At 36.4% G+C, this 20,578-nt stretch overlaps 1 protein-coding gene across 1 annotated transcript in view; it reads left to right on the plus strand.

Annotated features, from left to right (window-relative positions):
* The first annotated feature begins 450 nt into the window (after nucleotides 1-450).
* The window catches only part of LOC148939059 (uncharacterized), a 41,291-nt gene continuing 21,163 nt past the window's right edge, over nucleotides 451-20,578 (plus strand). The window contains exons 1-2 of the mRNA XM_089107354.1: nucleotides 451-780; nucleotides 5,537-5,698. Of these exons, the coding sequence (XP_088963480.1) occupies nucleotides 451-780; nucleotides 5,537-5,698 (492 nt within the window). The remainder of the gene's footprint in view (nucleotides 781-5,536; nucleotides 5,699-20,578) is intronic.

Raw genomic sequence — 20,578 nt, forward strand, 5'->3', positions numbered from 1 at the left:
CTTTTGAGGCAAATTTGCAATGACAATTAAGAAATTAAACTAGCTCAAACCCTCTAACTCGTGTATCATACTTGTATCGCTGATGTTGCTTGCATCTTGTGAATGGGTGCTACGCTCCAAACTCTAGATTTTAAAATTAACAGATATTTTCATTTTTGCTTTATACCACAATTTATTTAATCTTGGATATCATATCGCTTGCAATTAATGATAGTTTGATATTTTTTTTTTTCAGGTGGCCAAAGTAAATAGCTTTATGGGGTGTTTCACAATCTTTGCAGAATAATTTCACCATCTAGCGAGGATCATCAGTATTAAAATTTATTTAGTAATCAGCTACCTTGTGGCGGTCTTCCGCACTTCGAAGATTCAATGAAGACATTCATCCATTATGAAAAGGAAGATATTAAACCATTTTACTAGAGATTTGGACTCAACTTTGCTCACAAAATGTGGAATCCAGATTCAAAAAATTTGTGTCTTTATGATAGTAACAAAAATATCACTTTGACTGACTTTGATTCCAAACTGATTGCTGCTAATAATTCAAAATGTTTAAATAAAACCACTTCTTGTAATTGGATTGATTGTTATCAGATGTTTGTGACAAATTCTTCACTGGTGCAGCATATTCAATCTGCTCATGTTGATAAAAGGAGATCTGAAGATTTTGTTTGTCTTTGGGTTGGATGTCACCGAAGAATGAAGTCTTTTAACGCCAGATACAAATTGCTGATGCACATGCGAGTTCACTCGGGGGAAAAACCCAACAAATGCCCGGTGAGCTGCTGGTTTATAAGCATTCATTGCTCTTTTTGTCTTTTTTTTTTACCAACTAATAAGAAAAATACAGATAGCATTCAAATTTTTTCTTATTAGGACCTAATTTGCATTGAGTTAATGTTTAAACACTTAAATTATACAAGTGACGTCTGTAAACTGGTCTATGATTGGTAAATTGTGTAATGAAGAGTAGTTAGCCTATTGGCAAACATAAAAAATCTGTAACCTAATCTAAGTCCTTAAGTATCGATATGGGAGCTACCATTAAACTGTTTTGCCAAATTAAGGAAAACAAAGAAATATTATAAAATAGCTGGAAATATTGCTTAGGAAATCGTAGAACTTCCCCTTCTAATTTTCCCAATTTTTTTTTGTAAGCGTTCAGCTATTAAACTTGGACTGACCTTGAGCAAATAATTAAAATGAAAGCCTTTATTGAAATTTTTTATCTGCAAGAGAGCAGCAGTGCAATCCTACTAAGAAAATACATACAATCTTACGTTCGTACCTTTTATGTTTGTGCTTCAATTTATCATATTGATCATTACCGTACAGTGTTCGCTTTTAAATCCCTCTTTACATGTTTTACGTCCAACTCGTAATTGCAGGTTAAGACTATTATTCTTCCTTTCCTAAAATATTTTTTTATTTTTGTTACCACTTAAATAATTTTACTGTCTCTGTAATTTGAATTAAAATTCAAGCTGACATGTAGATGGTAGCATACATCGTTGAACCGCTCACCACAGAAATAGAAAATGCCCATAAATTCAAACTCAACATAAGGAACGAAAAATTATTTTCTGCGAAGAGTCAATAGCATGAACAAATTCAATAAATTATGCTTCCTGAGTATTTGGTATCTAAAATATATGAATTGTTGATCGAAAAGTTTTTCAAAAATCTTTAAGACTAAGAGATAAATGTTTCTGTGTGTATACAATTGGACATGCTCCATTTCTGCTACAGGCACAGACAACGAACGTGTGCAATAAAATTCGTATTAGCTTTTGAATTACCAAATTACACAAACACATTTTACCCATCTCAAAAAAGATAGAAAAAAAATCCTCTCACCATCATTTCATTAAATATTGTGTTTGGAAACGTTTCTTTGTTGCAGTAAACTAATACATGAAAAACTGAAACAAAATTTAGGTAATCTATTTCTGTCTTACAAACATTTGAAATAATAAGCAAACAAATGATGACTTTTTACATCCAGAGTACAATATATTGTCTGTGGTTGCTACGATCTTTAACGCTCTTTGTTGTTTTTTTCTCATCTACCAACAGGACAATCTAAAAATGTTGGAATTATTTTCCATTTATTCTTGAAGATATTCATTTGAAGGGGTTCGAATAAAGGATGCCCCAAAAAAAATAATAATAATAACAATATAATCCCTTTCAAAATAACAGGCTTTTTGTGTTTAGCTTTCATTCAATCCTAGACCCCTTTATTTCTTTTAAACTTTTGGTTATTGTGGGCTGTGGTTCGCTCTTTACTAGGTTGCAGCTGCTGCTGCAACCATAATTTTGGAAAGGCATAAAAAAGTGGAATTAGAAAATTTTCCAAGAAATTACAACTGAAAATGAATTCCGCTTTGGAGTAAAATAAGGAACACGGGTTATTTATTCCATTAATGAAAAGAAAGAACAAACAAAGCAAAAAAAAGGCATGTTACGTACCTATATATTTTTTTTCAAACTTTCCGTGTTGATCTATCTTTCTTATCGTACTTAAACTAAAAAAAAATAATTCGTTAGAGTTTTTATAGTTACAAATATGTATTGAAATTGTTTATATTTTGAAGTCTTATGCTTGCGAATGCTAAAAAAAATCATCTTAAAAAATGTTTTTCAATAAAAAACTACAAGATTGATTCCTTGCTTCAAGCATAACTGAGTTATTGATACTACTAACTAATATTTCAGTTCGTTTTGTTTATAGAATAAATTTTTTAGTCTTATAACGGTAGAGAGTAAAATTTCAGCTACCCTTCAAGAAAACAAAAATATATATACATAAAATTTCACTCGCAGAAAAGTTCTTATTCATCTTAATAATTATGCACCCAAAATACTATCTTTCGAAACGCTGTGAACTTAAAATGGGGAAAACAGAGAAACAAAAAGACAAACATCTCTCATTAATTTCCATGTAAAATCAATTTTAGTTCCAGTATCTGCTCTTTTTTAAAAACAAAAAAGCTTATTTCTCAAACACATTTGAATTAATTCTTAACGTGCCATTATTGTTTCTTCGTCATTTTGCCGCCTTAAATAGATTCTTGGCTTTTTACTAAATTATCTTTTGTCAGATCTATAATTGTTCGGTAATCTTTGGGGAAAAGCTCAGGTGTTGTCTATTTACTTTTCTGTTAAGTTGTTTAAGCGTATTTGTAGCACTTGCGGGTTACACCATTGTTTACTTTCTTTATTTTTTGAGTGTTCCCTTAAGACTTTCTTTTCTATTTATCTTCTTCTTTCCAAAACGTTATCATTTGGGATATGAAGTTAGTCCATTTTTAGGAATATTTGATTAGTTAATGTAGTACAAAAGTTAATTATGTCCGAGTTTTCTTTTTAGTAGGAGAATTGCCTCGCCCCTTTTCATGAAAAGGGGTAAACATAAAAGGATACTAAACAGTGATTTTCTTGTGACTCAAAAGTAGTAACCCTTTCTGCTTTTTGGAGCTCGAAAACCTTTCCCCTTTTAGCATTATTTGAAAAAAAATGGAAAATTTTTCAAATTTTTATGCACATTAATTCATTAAAATCTAAACTTAGACGCATCTCTCCACTTCACATTTTCTTCTAAGTTTTAATAAATATAAGAATTTTTTTTTGTTTAAAATTATAGATGTCCTATTAACTTTTTCTTGTGCTTTTTAATATGAAACACTCCGCTTAGTTTTGCTAACAAATCCAACAAACAATTCTTCAATCGCAGTTCATTTCTAGCCGCAATTGTCGGCCATAAATCTGTTGTTTGTCAAATGAACAACAAAACAACAATACTACCTTAATTTATGGTAACCCAGCTATAACACATACTTTAAATCACTCTAATTGAACTTTAAACTAATTGAACTTTAGTAAGACTATGGCTATTTATGCGTCAGAATCACAAGTCTCAGACATAGTTTCTGAGTCAAAATATCCAGTCACAGTATCTCTTTTGACACTATGATAAGGTTATGATGAATATTATTCAAAATATCCCATTATGTTTTCTTTCAAATTTAATTAATTGATGTAAAAATGCAACTCAGTGATTTAGCCACAATTTCATTTTTAGACGGATCCAAGAGACGGTCCAAATATGAAAAAAAGTCTTTTCATAGCCAGTACACAATGAAAAATAATTTTTTATATGTAAATTTTCCCACTCCAATCGAATCAATATCATAGGCAGCGCAATAGCGCTGCCTAAGTAAAGAACGATCTTGGCACAATGTATTTTTTTTTTTTCATCCTTTAGACCAGGGCACTTCGTATCGAAGGAGTTGTCGTAGAGACTTTTAAAAGAGCTCATTCGATTGGAAATTGGAACTGCTTGTGTCCGTTTAAAAAGCCGAAAGTGATTGGAAGGCCACTAACGCCCCTTCCACGCCTAGCATTTCCCGAAATACATCCAATCAAAATGTTGAGATAGCCCTTCTGTTGAAAGTAGTTTAAAGATCTTGAAGTTCTATCGCTATGGAGGACACCCCCCCTCCCCCACCTCCTTCCGGGCAAGGGCGGTGAGTTAGGCCCCGGGGACCTATATGGTTTTTTTCGTACTGTTGTAGAAACTTCAAAAGGGCGCATTCAATTGGAAATAGGAAGGGCTTGTGCCCTTTTTAAAAGTCAAAAGTGATTGGAGGGCAACTAACCCCTCTCTCACGCCCACCATTTCCCCAAATACGTCCAATATAAATTTTGTGATAGCCATTTCGTTCAACGTAGTTTAAAGTTTACGAAATTAGGTCTTTGAGGATGGCAACCCCCTATAACCCTCAGGGCCAGGGTTGTAAGATATGCCCTGGGGGCATATAAGGTTTTTATAGAAAGTGTTCTCGTAGATACTTCAAAAAGAACTCATTCGATTGGAAATTGAAAGTACGAACTTCAAAAAGTGCTCAATCGTACAAACTTCTAAAAGGGCTCATTAAATTGAAAAATTGAATTGAGCTTTTTCGAATACTTTCATTTTTATAGCTTTAAGAAATCAAAAATCAATTAAGATTTTAAGTAATGAATATCAGCATATGTATATTAAACTGGCAATGCAGATTTTTTCATTCAATTCATTTGAATTTTTTTTTAGTACAGTACAAATTATGTTCTTGCTCTTTGAAGGTATAGGGGTTTAGAACCCTACTCATATTAATTTCTGCTCGTTTTGAATATGAGTCTGTTTTATTTTATTTCAATTTATGTTTGTGTTTGGTTTCATTTATTTATTGATACTGATTTGTGGTAGTTGTATGCTTGATAGACTATTTGATTCTATTTTGTTCATTTTTGATTTAATAGTTCTTTACTTTTTTTTGAAAAACTTTTTTTGTTGAAAAAGTTTTTTTAATTAATATTCTTATAAAAACACAACCTTATACAAGACAATTATATGAAAGTGTTGCCTTGACGAAGGGTTAACTCAAATAAATAAGCAGGGTAACTGAGGGACAAAAGTGTAAGCACAGATTTTAGTTACCTAATTTGTTCCTATTTGGCACATACTGAATGCATACTCAATTAATTTTAGGTGATGGAGTGTCCAAAGGCTTTTTCACGCTTGGACAGTCTAAAAATTCATCTGAGGTCACATACCGGTGAAAAACCTTATGCTTGTCAATATCAAGGGTGCCAGAAGACGTTTTCGAATGGCTCAGATCGAGCGAAGCATCAGCGCACACACATTGACACAGTAAGCTTTTTTCGAATGTTTATTAGAGTTTATTTGTGACTAATGGGCCTAACGGCTTACAAATAAATGGCTGACAAGCAGTATAACACAAACACACATTAATCTCATCTATAAAGTGGGCATTATTTTTCTTTATTCCAAGAACTAAACCGGTCAGTGGTGTAACATATTATCCATATAAAAACAAAAGAATTAATTGGTCTTCATGCAGGCAATTTATGATTATTCTGCCGCTCATATTCCCTTTATTCTGAAGTAAATTTATTAAATTTGAACCCTTTGTTGATATTTGGGATCTACGGAAGCTACACAATGCATACCTGTAACCTTTAATACTTATGAGCTAGGTCGTATCCAGGGGTTCAGGGTTTCAACTCCCCTAGAAATTTTTGGCGGGCTCGTAAAAACGTAATAAAAATACATATAAACGAAAGTCTGATGTGTTTTTAAAGTTTTTTTCTGTACTCCCCCCCCCCCCGAACAAAAACCTTGATACGTCCTTCTTTATGAAAGGAACTTCCACATTTTGCAGCCATTTAGTCATAACTTTTGCACTACCCATAGTTTATGTTTGCTGGCCGTTTCTTGTTATCGCTTCGTTTTTTTTTAACAATTTCATTGCAACGGGGTCGTATTCAGAATTTTTTCGGGGGGAGAGGGGTTTACTCAAAAAAAATTGAGGGGGGGGGTTTACACAAAAAAAACTAAAAAAACGCATACAAAATTTGTTGATGTCCAGTTTTGTTACGTTTTTACAAGTCAGACAAACACTTCGGAGGGGGTAGGGGGTTCAAACCCCCCTCCCCCTCCTCTCCCCGGATAAGGTCTTGCATTGCATCGTCTGATTTTCAAAGGGAACTGGAATTTTGAATTTAGCCATAAGTGGAGGATTTATATGAACTTGTTAAAATTGTTATTCGGGAGTCACTAAAAAAGCAACTAGTCCATATCAACAGCATGCTTCAGGAGTTGGTGCATTTGTAAACTTTGGAAATAGGGTTTTCTTGGTTAAAACCAATAATTAAAATTCTAAGTCAGAAATTCATATGTGTAATTCTTCCCAAGGTCACTTGAACCCAGAATAACCCCACTATCTAAAATGCAAACATTGTGGGTTGTCTGCAGTCGACAACCCCACTTCTTGGAATAAGGCGATGATATTTCCTGTCTGGAAGGAGCTCAGTGGCCAACAACCCAACCCGGATTGTCTTTATCAGAAGCAGATTGTGCTGAATATAAGTTACCAATTTAGATTATTTGAGTCAGTTCGAATTCTGTATCTGTCCTCGCCATATGTACATTCACTGTATTATATGTATAAATAAACATTTTATACTCTAAACATAATCTATGTGATGGTTAGAGGTTCTAGACATCCTCCACCAGTAGAACCCAGATAATAGGCCAACGCTACCATAAGGCCCTAAAGAGAAGAAGTCTCACTGTACAGAGAAGTAGATAATTCACAGAAAAGTGAACAAAGAAAGTTTACAAAGTGGTGCAGCGGTTTTTGCCGGAGAGGATTGCAGTTATTAATTTATTTTGAGGCTCGTCACCTACAGTGTCGTCGTTCCAGCTTCAGTTCCAGGTTCCAGTTCAGATCTAGTTCAGTTCTAGGTTCCAGCTTCAATTCCAGGTTCCAGTTCAGTTCCAGGTTCCAGCTTCAGTTCCAGATTCCAGTTCAGTTCCAGGTTCCAGCTTCAGTTCCAGGTTCCCGTTCAGTTCCAGGTTCCAGCTTCAGTTCCAGGTTCCTGCTTCAATTTAAGGTTCCCGCTCCGGATTCCAGTTTTTGAAAAAAAGTGAAGAACGTCGAAGGATAATTTACGAAAGTAAGTCATGCATTTTAAGTTCGCACGCGAGTAGGAAATCTGTTAGGAGTGTTGAATAACAATTTTTCCTTGTTTTTAGAGCGTTGACTTAATTAATTTGTTTTAATAATATTTTTTTTCTCGTTTAAAATGAGCGCAATTCCAATTTTAGATCCTTCAAATCCTGAATTTGACAAAGATATTGCTTCATCCTTTTTCAAAGAAATAAGAAGTAAAGGTTTAAATATCCCTTTGAATTTTGATTCTTCAAGTCAAGTCTTCAAGTCAAGTTCATGGGATTATAATCCCATTTTAATCGTGAAATTTTTGACTACTGTAGGTAATTTAATGGCCAAAGAAAATGCCACGGTAAGAAGTAGTGTAAATATGGGGGATAATTCTGAGGATGATATAACAGATAAACCTATTGAGAATAAGAGCAAAAAGGAGAATTTGAATCAAAGAGTAATTGGGTCAGTAATCGATTCCCTGGGAAATATTCCAGTTCTTGAAAATGCAAAATTTATAAAAACTTTTTTTTTAGCCAATTGAGAAGGGTAAAAACATTGCTAGGCTGGTCAGACTCGCAGGTGATAGATACAGTAGCGCTTAGAGTAACAGGGCCAGTAATTAATTTTTTTGACGATAGAGATTCCTCCAATGTTATAAATTTAGAGGAACTTGAAAAGGAAATGACGTGGCATATTTACCAGGAAAGACAGCTGGAAAGAAATTCAAAGATTTAGCTGAATTGAGGCAATCATCCAATGAAACAGTGTATCAGTTTTATAAGAGGGTGGAGATTGCCACAAAATCATATCGATCGGGGTATGGCGTATTAGTAGGTTTTTCTGATAGTATAGGCCTGGATTGTTTTATTGAAGGCTTGAGACTAAATATTAAGAGCTATTTACTAGAACACCAGGATGATTATAATTCCCTCTCTGAAGCGTATAAGATAGCGCAGCGTTTTGAAGCTATTGAAAATGAAATTGGTGAAGAAAAACATGAATTTTTTCAGCAACCGTAGATGCTGAGTTTAGTTGGATAGGATAGAATGAAGAACTCCGTCTGAACTGGCCTGACGTAAAACGTGACCAGGGGGAGAGGTAGATTTTTTTTTAGTGCAGGATATAGGGGTCATATTAGGAATTTAAGTAGAAATTTTAGGAAAAAAAATATGACGAGAAACTGAGAATTTCTTATAAGGCATTGATCTAGAAAGGTATATTATCAAGAGAGATGAGAAATTTATTATTAGGAACCGACGTAATGAGGCGTTATGTCGAGAAAGAGGAGTCTGGTGAAGGGGCGAACTATGGTTGACCGAGGGACCAGATAAACTGAGAATTTATTAGGAACCAACGTAATGAGGCGTTGTGTCGAGAGAGATTAGGCTGGTGAATGGGCGGACGACGGCCGACCGACGGACCTGTGGTTAACAGGTTTCAGAGGATCCTGGGAAAGGAAGGTCTGAGCGGTTAACAGGTTCAGAGGATCCTGGGAAAGGGAGGTCTTAGCTCCCAGTGGCGAAGAGAGAGGTAGGCGGTGGATCACCGAACCTCGAAAACCATACAGGTTTCTTACCATGGAAAATAGTCGACAGGGCGAAAAAGAGCGTGCCAGACGTCGACAGGGTGGAAAAGAGTTCCGTGCCAGAGGGAAAAATAGTCGACAGGGTGGAAAAGAGGTCCGTGCCAGAAGTCGACAGGGCGGAAAAGAGTTCCGTGCCAGGGGGAGTGACAGATAACCATTTTGTGTCTTGGCTGTTGAAAATTTTTGACGGTCTGTTTCTGAAGGAAGGTGTTCTTTATTGTTATCCACTAGGAGGCGTTGGCAAGGACAAAGGGATCCCTAGAACAGCTAAAATAGTCTTGCCAAGTGTCCTAGTAGATTCGGCAATAAAACTGGCTCATGATAACTTACTCATTGGTGGCCACATGTCTATGGAGAAGACATTAGATCGAGTGAGCCATATCTTTGTATTTGATAGAGTGGTGCAAAAGTTCGAGAGTATTGCGAGAACTGTAATTTGTGCTTGCGTAGGAATAAAATGCATCGGAACGTCAAACCTACGTTAGGAAAAAATGAAGAGCCGAAATACCCATTCCGTGTGTTTTCGATGGACTCTGCTGGTCCCATGGGGGGCGCATTATGTGGGCCTACTGAAAACGGAAATTTTCATATTTTAGTTGGCGTTGACCATTTTTCAAAATTTTGTATCCTGAAAGCTGTGCCGAAGATAACAGCAGAAGCTATGTGTAATTTTCTTTGCGAGTCAGTGATAGCATACTTTGGTCTTTTTGAAACTTTGATCACTGATTCCCATCAGTCTTTCCGTTCAAATCTCATTTCACAGATGTGTGAAAAATTAAAAATTAAACATCATTTTTCGTCAAGTTATAATCCTCAATCGAATGGGTTATGTGAGAATCGTGTGAAGGTAACAAAATCCGTATTAAAAGCTTATTGTCAGGATCATCCCTATGTCTTGGGATATTTATTTGCCTTTCGTTCAGAATGTATTAAACTCTACTATTTCTTCCACAACTAAATATTAACCGCATCACGTAATTTTTGGTAGGCAGCCTCTTTCATTTTTGGATATTCAACTATCATTGCCTACAATTGACTATTTTGGCAATTATGAGGATTATATAGTTAATTTAGTTAGGAATTTATTCACGATTTACAGGATTTGTGATGAACAAATAGGAAAACAGAGAAAATCTCAAAGATTACAGTATAATAAAAATGCTGTAGTACTACCAGTTTTTCGAGAAGGGGACTTAGTTTATGTCCAATATAAAGCTCAGAATCCAAGGGAAATCAAGGGTTTAAAGCTTAAATTTCGTGGACCATATATAATTTTAAAAGTTTTAAAAGATTCCCTTTTCTTGGTACAAGAACTTTCAGGTACTTCTGTAAGAAGAACAGTAAACGGTCGTCTGATAAAGCCTGTAAAGGATTCAGAAACTTTCTTACGTTTAAATCCTATTTTTCAGGAGAAAATTGATATGATTAATAAATCTAATATTGCTAATAGTAAAGTAAAATCTAAAGACGAAATGAAAAGCAGCAACGGTTATAGCTTACGTCAACGTCCGGGTGAGAAACTTTTGGTTGTTCAAAATTGTCTTGAGCAACCAGTAATCAAACAGTTCGTGGGAACGAACTGTAAGTAAGGAGCGACCCAGCTCAATAGTAACCGAAACTCTAAAAAACGGGATTTTGATACCAATAGATACACCAAAAGAATCAGATTTTAATGCTGATTTCAAATATATAAGTTTCCTTAAGTTTAATCTTACCCATCAAAAGTTACGTGCCTGAGAAAATTTGGCTTATTTTCGAAAAAAGGGGGAAACACCCCCTAAAAGTTATAGAACCTTAATGAAAATCACATCATCATATTCAGCGTATCAGAGAACCCTATTGAAGAGGTTTCAAGCTTCTATCTACAAAAATGTGGAATTTTGCATTTTTTGCCAGAAGAAAGATCAAGGGTGCGTGTTTATTTTTTTTTTTTTTTTTTTTTTTTCCCCAGGGGCAATCCTATCGACCTAGTGGCTCTAGAAATATCAATGGAGGAATAATTAGAACGAAAATTAAATGTTCTAGTTGCCTTATTAAGTGACCAAAAAAATGGAGGGCAACTAGACCCCCTCTCACGCTCATTTTTTTCCCGAAATCACCCAATCCAAATTTCGAGATAGCCAGTTTGTTCAACATGGTCGAAAATATGACAAAAATGTCTTTTAGGATGACTTGATCACCCAAAGTCTCCAGGGGGAGGGCTGAAAGCTATGAACTTTACTCAATGTTAACATATAGTATTGGTTATTGGGAAGTATACAGACTTTTTCAGAGGAGATTTTTTCTGGTAGATGGGGGAAGGAGAGGGTCGGGGGCTATATGGAAGGATCTTTCCATGAAGGAAGTTTTCATGGGGGACGGGACATTGCTTTGAAGGGGGCGCCGGATTTCCCAGCATTATTAAAGAAAAAGATCAGGAATTAAATAAAAAAAAACAAGTTTTTCAACTGATCAACTGATTGTGATTAAGAGGTCATTTTTAAAGAACTGGAAAAAAAATTCGAACTATAGTTTAAAGAGCAGGGTATTGACTAGGGGGTGAACCCCCTAATATACGTGATAAAAATTTATGAATATAGAAGTTCGTTACGTAAGTTAATTCTAAGTTACGTATATTTATTACTAATAAAAACGTTCGTAAATAAAATTAAACAAGTTTCGAGAAAGCCATTTAACCAAATGTGATATACAAATTTTTTTGTAATTATTCATGTAGGGCGAGCAACAAAAAAAACATTCTTTAATTCAAAAAAATACAAAAATTAAATAAAAAAGAAAAGTTTTTTTTAACTGAAAATAAGGAGCGAGTGTGAAACTTATAAAGAAGAGATATTAGGTCGTGTGTAATAGAGGTTATCCCCTCCTCAACGCCGCGTTCTTTACGCTATAGTTTGACTTTCTCACAACTCTATTTTTTTTAACAATAAAAAAACTTTAGCGTAAAGAGCGAGGCGTTGAGGAGGGGACAGCCCCCTTCATATACGGAATAATTTCTGTTCGTTTTAAGTTTTAACGTCGTTCCTTACTTTCAGTTAAAAAAACTTGTTTTTTTTATTTAATAACAAATAAATCAATATCGGAGGAATCAAGAATCGTAGAATTGGAGTTAGAGAATCGTGGGCATAGGAGAATCGATTCAACATCATCTGTATGCCAGCTTCCAGTGGAGACTCCAGTAGTAACTTCAGAAATAATGGAGGATAGCTCCGTTTCTAGCGAACAACATGAGGTTCAAATGGAGCATAGTCTAGTTAGTGTAGAAGTAGATAAAGGGGAAATAGAGGTTAAGGCAGGCTCGAGTGGAGAATCAAGTAGTCTTAGGAGAAGCAATAGGAAAACAAGAAATAAACCTCCAGGTTATTATAGAGAGTATTGAAACAAGTAGAGATAAGTAGAGTAAGATGATTGTAGAGATTAGTATGTTATTGCAGTACAAACGGTGTTGGGAATTGATGTTAAGTCAAAATGAGGATGTAGCTGGTTTTTATGCTGATTAACTGGACAGGAGAAATGCTTTCTTTGAAATAGGAAAAATAGAAAAATGAAAATGACAAGCGAAAGATGTTTGCCAACCTTTTTCAAATGATGTATTTACTTCCTTTTGATATCTTATGGATAGTAAAATAACCGAATAATTTGGAAAAAAAGAAGTAAAGTTTTGGTAAAAGGAAAGTAAAAGAAAATCTCATTGTGTTTCTGTCGAAGATTATCATTTTTGTTCAAGTGTTCTGTTCAAATTTAAATTCTTTTAAAAGATATTCTGACGATGTGCAAATTTTTATATTAGGTGTAGCTATGCGAATTTTATGCGAACTTAGCATGACAATATAAAGTGAAATGAAAGTGCCAATTGGGAAAATATTTTCTTGTATCTTGTTGATTCAGTTTTAGTGTCAGTATTTTATTTTAAGTTTTTGTTAAGTGTACCTTTGTTTGAGCATAGAAAATCGTTTTTTTTTGGAAAAAAAGATTTTGAAAACCCCGGGGAAAATCTGTAAACTTTGGAAATAGGGTTTTCTTGGTTAAAACCAATAATTAAAATTCTAAGTCAGAAATTCATATGTGTAATTCTTCCCAAGGTCACTTGAACCCAGAATAACCCCACTATCTAAAATGCAAAAATTAAGGGTTGTCGGCAGTCGACAACCCCACTTCTTGGAATAAGGCGATGATATTTCCTGTCTGGAAGGAGCTCAGTGGTCAACAACCCAACCCGGATCGTCTTTATCAGAAGCAGATTGTGCTGAATATAAGTTACCAATTTAGATTATTTGAGTCAGTTCGAATTCTGTATCTGTCCTCGCCATATGTACATTCACTGTATTATATGTATAAATAAACATTTTATACTCTAAACATAATCTATGTGATGGTTAGAGGTTCTAGACATCCTTTACCGGTAGAAACCAGATAATAGGCCAACGCTACCATAAGGCCCTAAAGAGAAGAAGTCTCACTGTACAGAGAAGTAGATAATTCACAGAGAAGTGAACAAAGAAAGTTTACACATTCAACATGCATAGCATGTACTAATATCAACACAGATCCTGATCTATGCGAAGATGTCAGTCGAAGATGTCCATGCGAAGAGTCAGTGTGTATTAAAGGAGCAGGCTTTAATACACACTGACTTGAGGCAGATCAACAAAATGACTTGTTCCAATGCTCTGTTATACGAGTTTTTTTCAACTTAAAGCAAGGAACAACATTAAAACTTAAAACGAACAGAAATTTTTACGTATAAGTAGTAAGTACGTATGGAATTTGCTTGGCCCAATAGCAATTCCCATGTTATTTGCTTGGCCTATGTTCCTTCCATGCTATTCTATGTCCCTTCCATTGTTATTCTATGGGATATCTACACGTGATTAAACACGTTATGAAACTACGAGCTATTAGCTTATGTCCCTTTGGTACCATTCTAAGCGAGTGGTGATTCCACGCCCGTTCATAAACATTGAAAAAAAGATATCAGTTTGATCGGGGATTCCACGCAAAAAATTTTTTCAACTCCAAGTTTTTCAACCAGTGTTTTTTTCGAGCTGACACCTGTTTTTTAGGCAGCCAATCAGAGAACTGCTTAACAATTCATCATTGAAACCCCGTATAAAATGTTCATGATTTAGAATTTAATTTTCATTATGTATTGGCATATCGAGCATAGTACACTGGATTTTATTAACTCTGAAACAATGGATATTTCTATTTTCAATGTGAGTATAATTTCATTATTTATTTCCAAAAAAAATCTTTTTAATAGTAAATTAAAATTTGTGGGTGACTTAGCCCCCCCCCTCCAACAATACAAAACTTTAAAATTTGATCCGTCAAGTCGCTAGAAAACGCTAAGTATGCTTTTTTCTATTATGTAAATAAAATCTCTCCTCCACAGCTATGTTTACAAGTTTTAATTGTTTTGAAAACAGTTCTTTTTCGTTCAAAATGTCCATTTTCCAATAGTGCGTTTAAAAATGTGCTGTCATAAAACCATTTGTGTTTAACCTGTTACAAAAGAGGGGATGATTTCAAAACAACATTTGGCATACGCCTTATCTGGATTAAGAAAATAAACGAATGGAAACATGTAATTCTAAACGCCGTTTGTTTTCTGGCCAAATTAGACAGATATTTTTTATTTTTATTTGATGAAAGCAATTGGATTTCACAGATGATTAAGAGGCTTTTATAAAACTATATGAAAGGGAATGGGGGGGGGGCACGGTATCAAGTAGAACATGGTTTTTCTGTACGTGGTACCCGTTAAAAACGAAATTTTCGTGTTAAATAAGTAATTCTTGTATCGTTTAAAAGAGCTTTAAGGAATTTGAGAGAGACTCTGTTCCCTGATTCCGTGTGGTTAGAGGAGGAATCTTTGTGCAGACTAATTTTCTCTTCTGTAAAAAAAAGCTTTATAGTTTAGTTTTTACTTAAATGGCATATTTTCGTTCCAAAGCTTGGCTTTTTCAGGGCTTGAGTTGCACGGGAGTTGAGTTGCACGAGGGTTGAGTTGCACGAGGGTTCAGTTGCACGGGGGTTCGGTTACATGCGGATTCAGTTACACGGGGTTTAGTTAAATGTGGTTGAGTTGCATAGTCTCGTTGGAAAAAATTGGAATTCATACTTAAACAGTTTCATTAAGAGCTATTGCTATTGAAATGGCTCATTTTTGAATCGAAACTATGCTTTTCTGACTGAAGATACACATTTGAATCAGAAAATGTGAAAATGTACACAATTGAAACAGAGAAGTGTGTTTCTATAATTTCGTCTGAAAAATATGAGTTCACGCTTAAAAAAGTTCTATTAAGAGCAATTTTTATGGAAATGGTTCATTTTTGAACCAAAACTACGCTTTTCTGACTGAAGCTACACATTTGAATCAGAAAAAGTGAAAATGTACACAACTGAAACAGAGAAGTGTGTTTTGACCGTATTTTCTATAATTTAGTCTAAAAAATAGGAGTTCACACTTAAAAAGTTCTATTAAGAGCTATTTTTATGGCAATGGTTCATTTTTGAACCAAAAATACGCTTTTCTGACTGAAGATCTACATTATAGTCAGAGAAATGGGTTTTGATAGTATTTTCTATAGTCTCATTGGAAAAAATTGGAGTTCATACTTCAACAGTTCTATTAAGAGCTATTTGCTTTGGAAATGATTCATTTTTGAACAAAAACTACGCTTTTCTGACTGAAGATATACATTTGAATCAGAAAAAGTGAAAATGTACACAACTGAAACAGAGAAGTGTGTTTTGACCGTATTTCTTATAATTTCGTCTGAAAAATAGGAGTTCACACTTAAAAAGTTCTATTAAGAGCTATTTTTATGGAAATGGCTAATTTTTTAGCCAAAACTACGCTTTTCTGACTGAAGATATACATTATAATCAGAGAAATGTGTTTTGATAGTATTTTCTAGTCTCATAGGAAAAAATTGGAGTTCATACTTAAACAGTTCTATTACGAGCTAGTGATATGGAAATTATTCATTTTTGAAACAGAACTACGCTCTTCTGACTGAAGATAAACATTATAATCAGAGAAATGTGTTTGATAGTATTTTATATATTTTGTCTGAAAAATAGGAGTTCATACTTAAACAGTTCTATTCAGAGCTATTATTATGGAAATGGTTCATTTTTGAACAAAAACTACGCTTTTCTGACTTAAGATATACATTATAATCAGAGAATTGTGTATTGATAGTATTTTCTATAGTCTCGCTGGAAAAAATTGGAGTTCATACTTAACAGTTCTATTAAGAGCTATTGCTATGGAAATGGCTCATTTTTGAATCGAAACTACGTTTTTCTGACTGAAGATACACATTTGAGTCAGAAAAAGTGAAAATGTACACAGCTGAAACAGAGAAGTGTTCTTACAAAAATTAGTGTTTACGTTCAAAAAAGCTTTATAGTTTAGTTTTTACGGGAATGTCTTATTTTCGTTCCAAAGCTGCACTTTTTCATAACCAAAGGTTCACATCTGACCCAGCGAAATATATTTTCTATAGTTTTCTCACAAAAAACTAGTGTTTACGGTCAAAAAAGCTTTATAGTTTAGTTTTTACGGAAATGGCTTATTTTCGTTCCAAAGGCTTATTATTTCCTTACTAAATTATTTGTCAAGACCTGAATGCTAAGCGATGGACATGAGCTCGATTGGGACCCCATTGTGAAAATGGAAAACAAAAAACAAAAAATATATTGTTGGTATATGTGTAGAGCGTGGAATGGTTACCGCTAGGGCAACAGTCTAACCGTTGACGGTTTTAGGTATCCGTTAATAAGTTCTAAAGCGAGATTGGAAGTTGGGACAAATTTTTGGAGGTGCCCAACTCACCTGACTAGAGTCTCAGGCAACTGACCCTAAATTTGAAAAAGTGGAAATTGGCTCAGATTTTCTAAACTGAGCTGAGACAACGAATAGATACTATTGGGAAAGTGACTGGAGACGCTGGGCATCCGTGAACAAATGCTAAATTGAGAGAGGAATTCGGGACAATATTGGGGGGCACCCATCCGCCCAGAGTCTCCGGCAGGTGACTCAAAAATTTAAAAAACACAGAGACGACAGAAAAAAATAGACTAATCACACACAGAGGAACAACACACAGAAACGACACATAGATACGACACATGCACAGAGACGATACACACACACAGAGAGACGAGACACACACACAGAAATGACAAACACACATAGAGACGCCACACTCAAAGTGACGACTTACACAAAGAGACGACACACATAGAGAGACGACAAACACACGGAGACGACACACATAGAGAGACGAGACACACACAGAGACGACACACTCAAAGAGAAGACTGACACACAGAGACGACACACACGCAGAGACGAAAAACCCACAGAGAGGACAGACACAAAGAGACGAATCACACACAGAGAGTACCCACACACATACACGACACAGATAGACTATACACACACACAGAGACAACACAGACACAGAGAGACACGAGAGACACACACAGACATCACAAACACACATAGAGACTACACACACACAGAGACGTCACACACACACACACTAACTAAACACACATAGAGACGAAACACAAAGAGAGACAACACACACACACACAGAGATACTACATCCACACAGAGAAGACACACACTCATAGAAGACACAAACATAGTGACGACTAACACATAGAGAAGAAAAATACACAGAGACGACACAGACACAGAGACTACACAGATAGAGAGACGATACACACAAAGAGACGACACACTCAAAGTGGCGACTTACACATAGAGACGACACACACACAGAGACGACAAACACACAGCTACGACACACATAGAGAGACGACACGCACAAAGAGACGACAAACACGTAGAGACAACACGCACAGATACGAAACACACAAAGAGACGACACAATAACAGAGAGGACAAACACACAGAAACGATACACACACACACAGAGACGACACACACATAGAGACAACACAGACATAGAGATGACAGACACACAGAGACGAAACACACACAGAGAATACACATTCACAGAGACGACATACACACACAGAGTCCACTCACACACAGAGAGGACGAACACACAGAGACGACAAACACAAAGAGACGAATCACAGACAGAGAGGACAAACACACAGACCCGAATAATAGAGACGACACATGCACAGAGACGATACACACACACAGAGTCAACACACACAGAGAGACGAAACACGCACACACAGAAATGACAGACACAAATAGAGACGACACACAAAGAGACGTCACACGCACACAGATACAAAACGCACATAGAGACGACACATTCACAGAGACGAAACGCACACACAGAGTCCACTCACACACAGAGAGGACAAACACACAAAGACGACAGACACAAAGAGACGAAATCACACACAGATAGTAAAAAAACACACAGAAAACGACATACATAGAGACGACAGAGAGACGACACACACACACAGAGACGACAAACACACAGAGATAACACACACACACACAAAGAGACGACACACACACACAGATACGAAACACACACAGAGACGACACACGCACAGAAAAGACACACACACACACACAGATAAAACTCACGCACAGAGATGACAAACACACAGAGACGACAGACACAAAGAGACGACTCACACACAGAGATGACAAACACACAGAAATGACACACACAGAAAGACGAAACACACACATAGAGACAACACAGGCACAGAGACGACACACACAGAGAGACAAAACACGCCAGAGACGACACATACACAGAGGTGACACACACATATAGACGACAAACATACAGAGAAGACACAAAAGCAGAGACGACACACTCACATAGAGACGACACACACACGCACAAATACAACAAACACAGAGACAACACACGCACAGTTATGACACACGCACAGATACGACACACACAGAGTCCACTCACACACAGAGGACAAACACACAGGGACGACAGACACAAAGAGACGACACGCGCACAGAGACGACAAAGACACAGAAACGACACATAGAGATGACACATGCACAGAGACGATACACACGCACAGAGTCAACACACACATAGAGACGAGACATGGCGTATCTGATGAAATAATTTAGGTCGTATGATCAATTTAATTTATTTTATTTTTTTTAATACAGTAGTTTTTTTAGTAAGGACACTCAAGACAACACGCACACAGAGAGAACACACACACAGATACGAAACACACATAGAGACGCGACATGCATAGAGACAACACACACACCTACACAGAAACGACGCTCAAACATAGACGAAACACACACAGAGACGACGCAAACACTGAGAAGACATACTCAAAGTGACGACTTACACATAGAGACGACACACACACACACACAAACACACACACACACACACACACACACGCACACACACAGAGAGACGACAAACACACAGAGACGAGACACATAGAGAGACGACAAACCCACACAGAGAGATGACAAACACACAGAGACGAAACACACAAAGAGACGACTCACACACAGAGAGGACAAACACACAGAAACGACACACACATAGAGAAGACACACACACACATAGAGACAACACAAACACAGAGACGACACACACACACACAGAGAGACGAAACACACACAGAAACGACCCACACACAGAGACGACACACACATAGAGACAACAAACATACAGAGAAGACACAAAAACAGAGACGACACACCCACAGAGATGACACACACATTGAGACGACCCACGCACAGACACGACACACAAACCGAGTCATAGTTAGAGAGATATCCAAAAAGTTGGGGTGATCTAGGTTCACTTCGAGGGGCGCGCCCCGCGAAGTGTGTGTGTGTGTGTCGTCTCGGTGGGTGGTGTGTGTGTGTGGGTGTGATATCTGTGTGAGGGTGTGTCGTATCTCTGTCGTCTCTATGTGTGTAGTGTTCGGTGTGTTTTTTTCATCTCTGTGTGTGATTTAGTCTCTTTTTGTATGTAGTCTCTGTGTGTTTGTACTCTCTGTGTGTGATTTGACTATGTGTGTGCTTTTAATCTCTGTTCATGTGTAGTCTATGTGTGTGTTTCGTATCTGTTTGCGTGTGGTATCTGTGTTTTTGTGGTCTCTGTGTGAGTGTCGTCTCTCTATGTGTTGTCGTCTGTGTGGGTGTGTAATCTCTGTGTCTGTGTTGTCTCTATGTGTGTGTCGTCTCTGTGTATGTGTGTGTGTGTGTTGTTGTCTCTGTGTGCGTGTCGTCTCTGTGTGTGTCGTCTCTAATGTTTGTGTGTGTCGTCTCTGTGTGGATGTTGTCTCTGTGTGTGTGTTGTCTCTATGTGTGTGTCGTCTCTATTTGTATTTCGTATCTGTGTGTGACGTCTCTTTGTGTGTGTCGTCTCTATGTGTGTTTGTCATTTCTGTATGTGCGTGTCTCGTCTCTGTGTGTGTGTTGAGTCTATGTGTTTGTATCGTCTTTGTGCAT

Source organism: Artemia sp. Qi Xiang Cuo, unplaced genomic scaffold, assembly GCF_049724085.1.
Source record: "Artemia sp. Qi Xiang Cuo unplaced genomic scaffold, ASM4972408v1 HiC_scaffold_22, whole genome shotgun sequence".
Lineage (NCBI taxonomy): Eukaryota > Metazoa > Arthropoda > Branchiopoda > Anostraca > Artemiidae > Artemia > Artemia sp. Qi Xiang Cuo.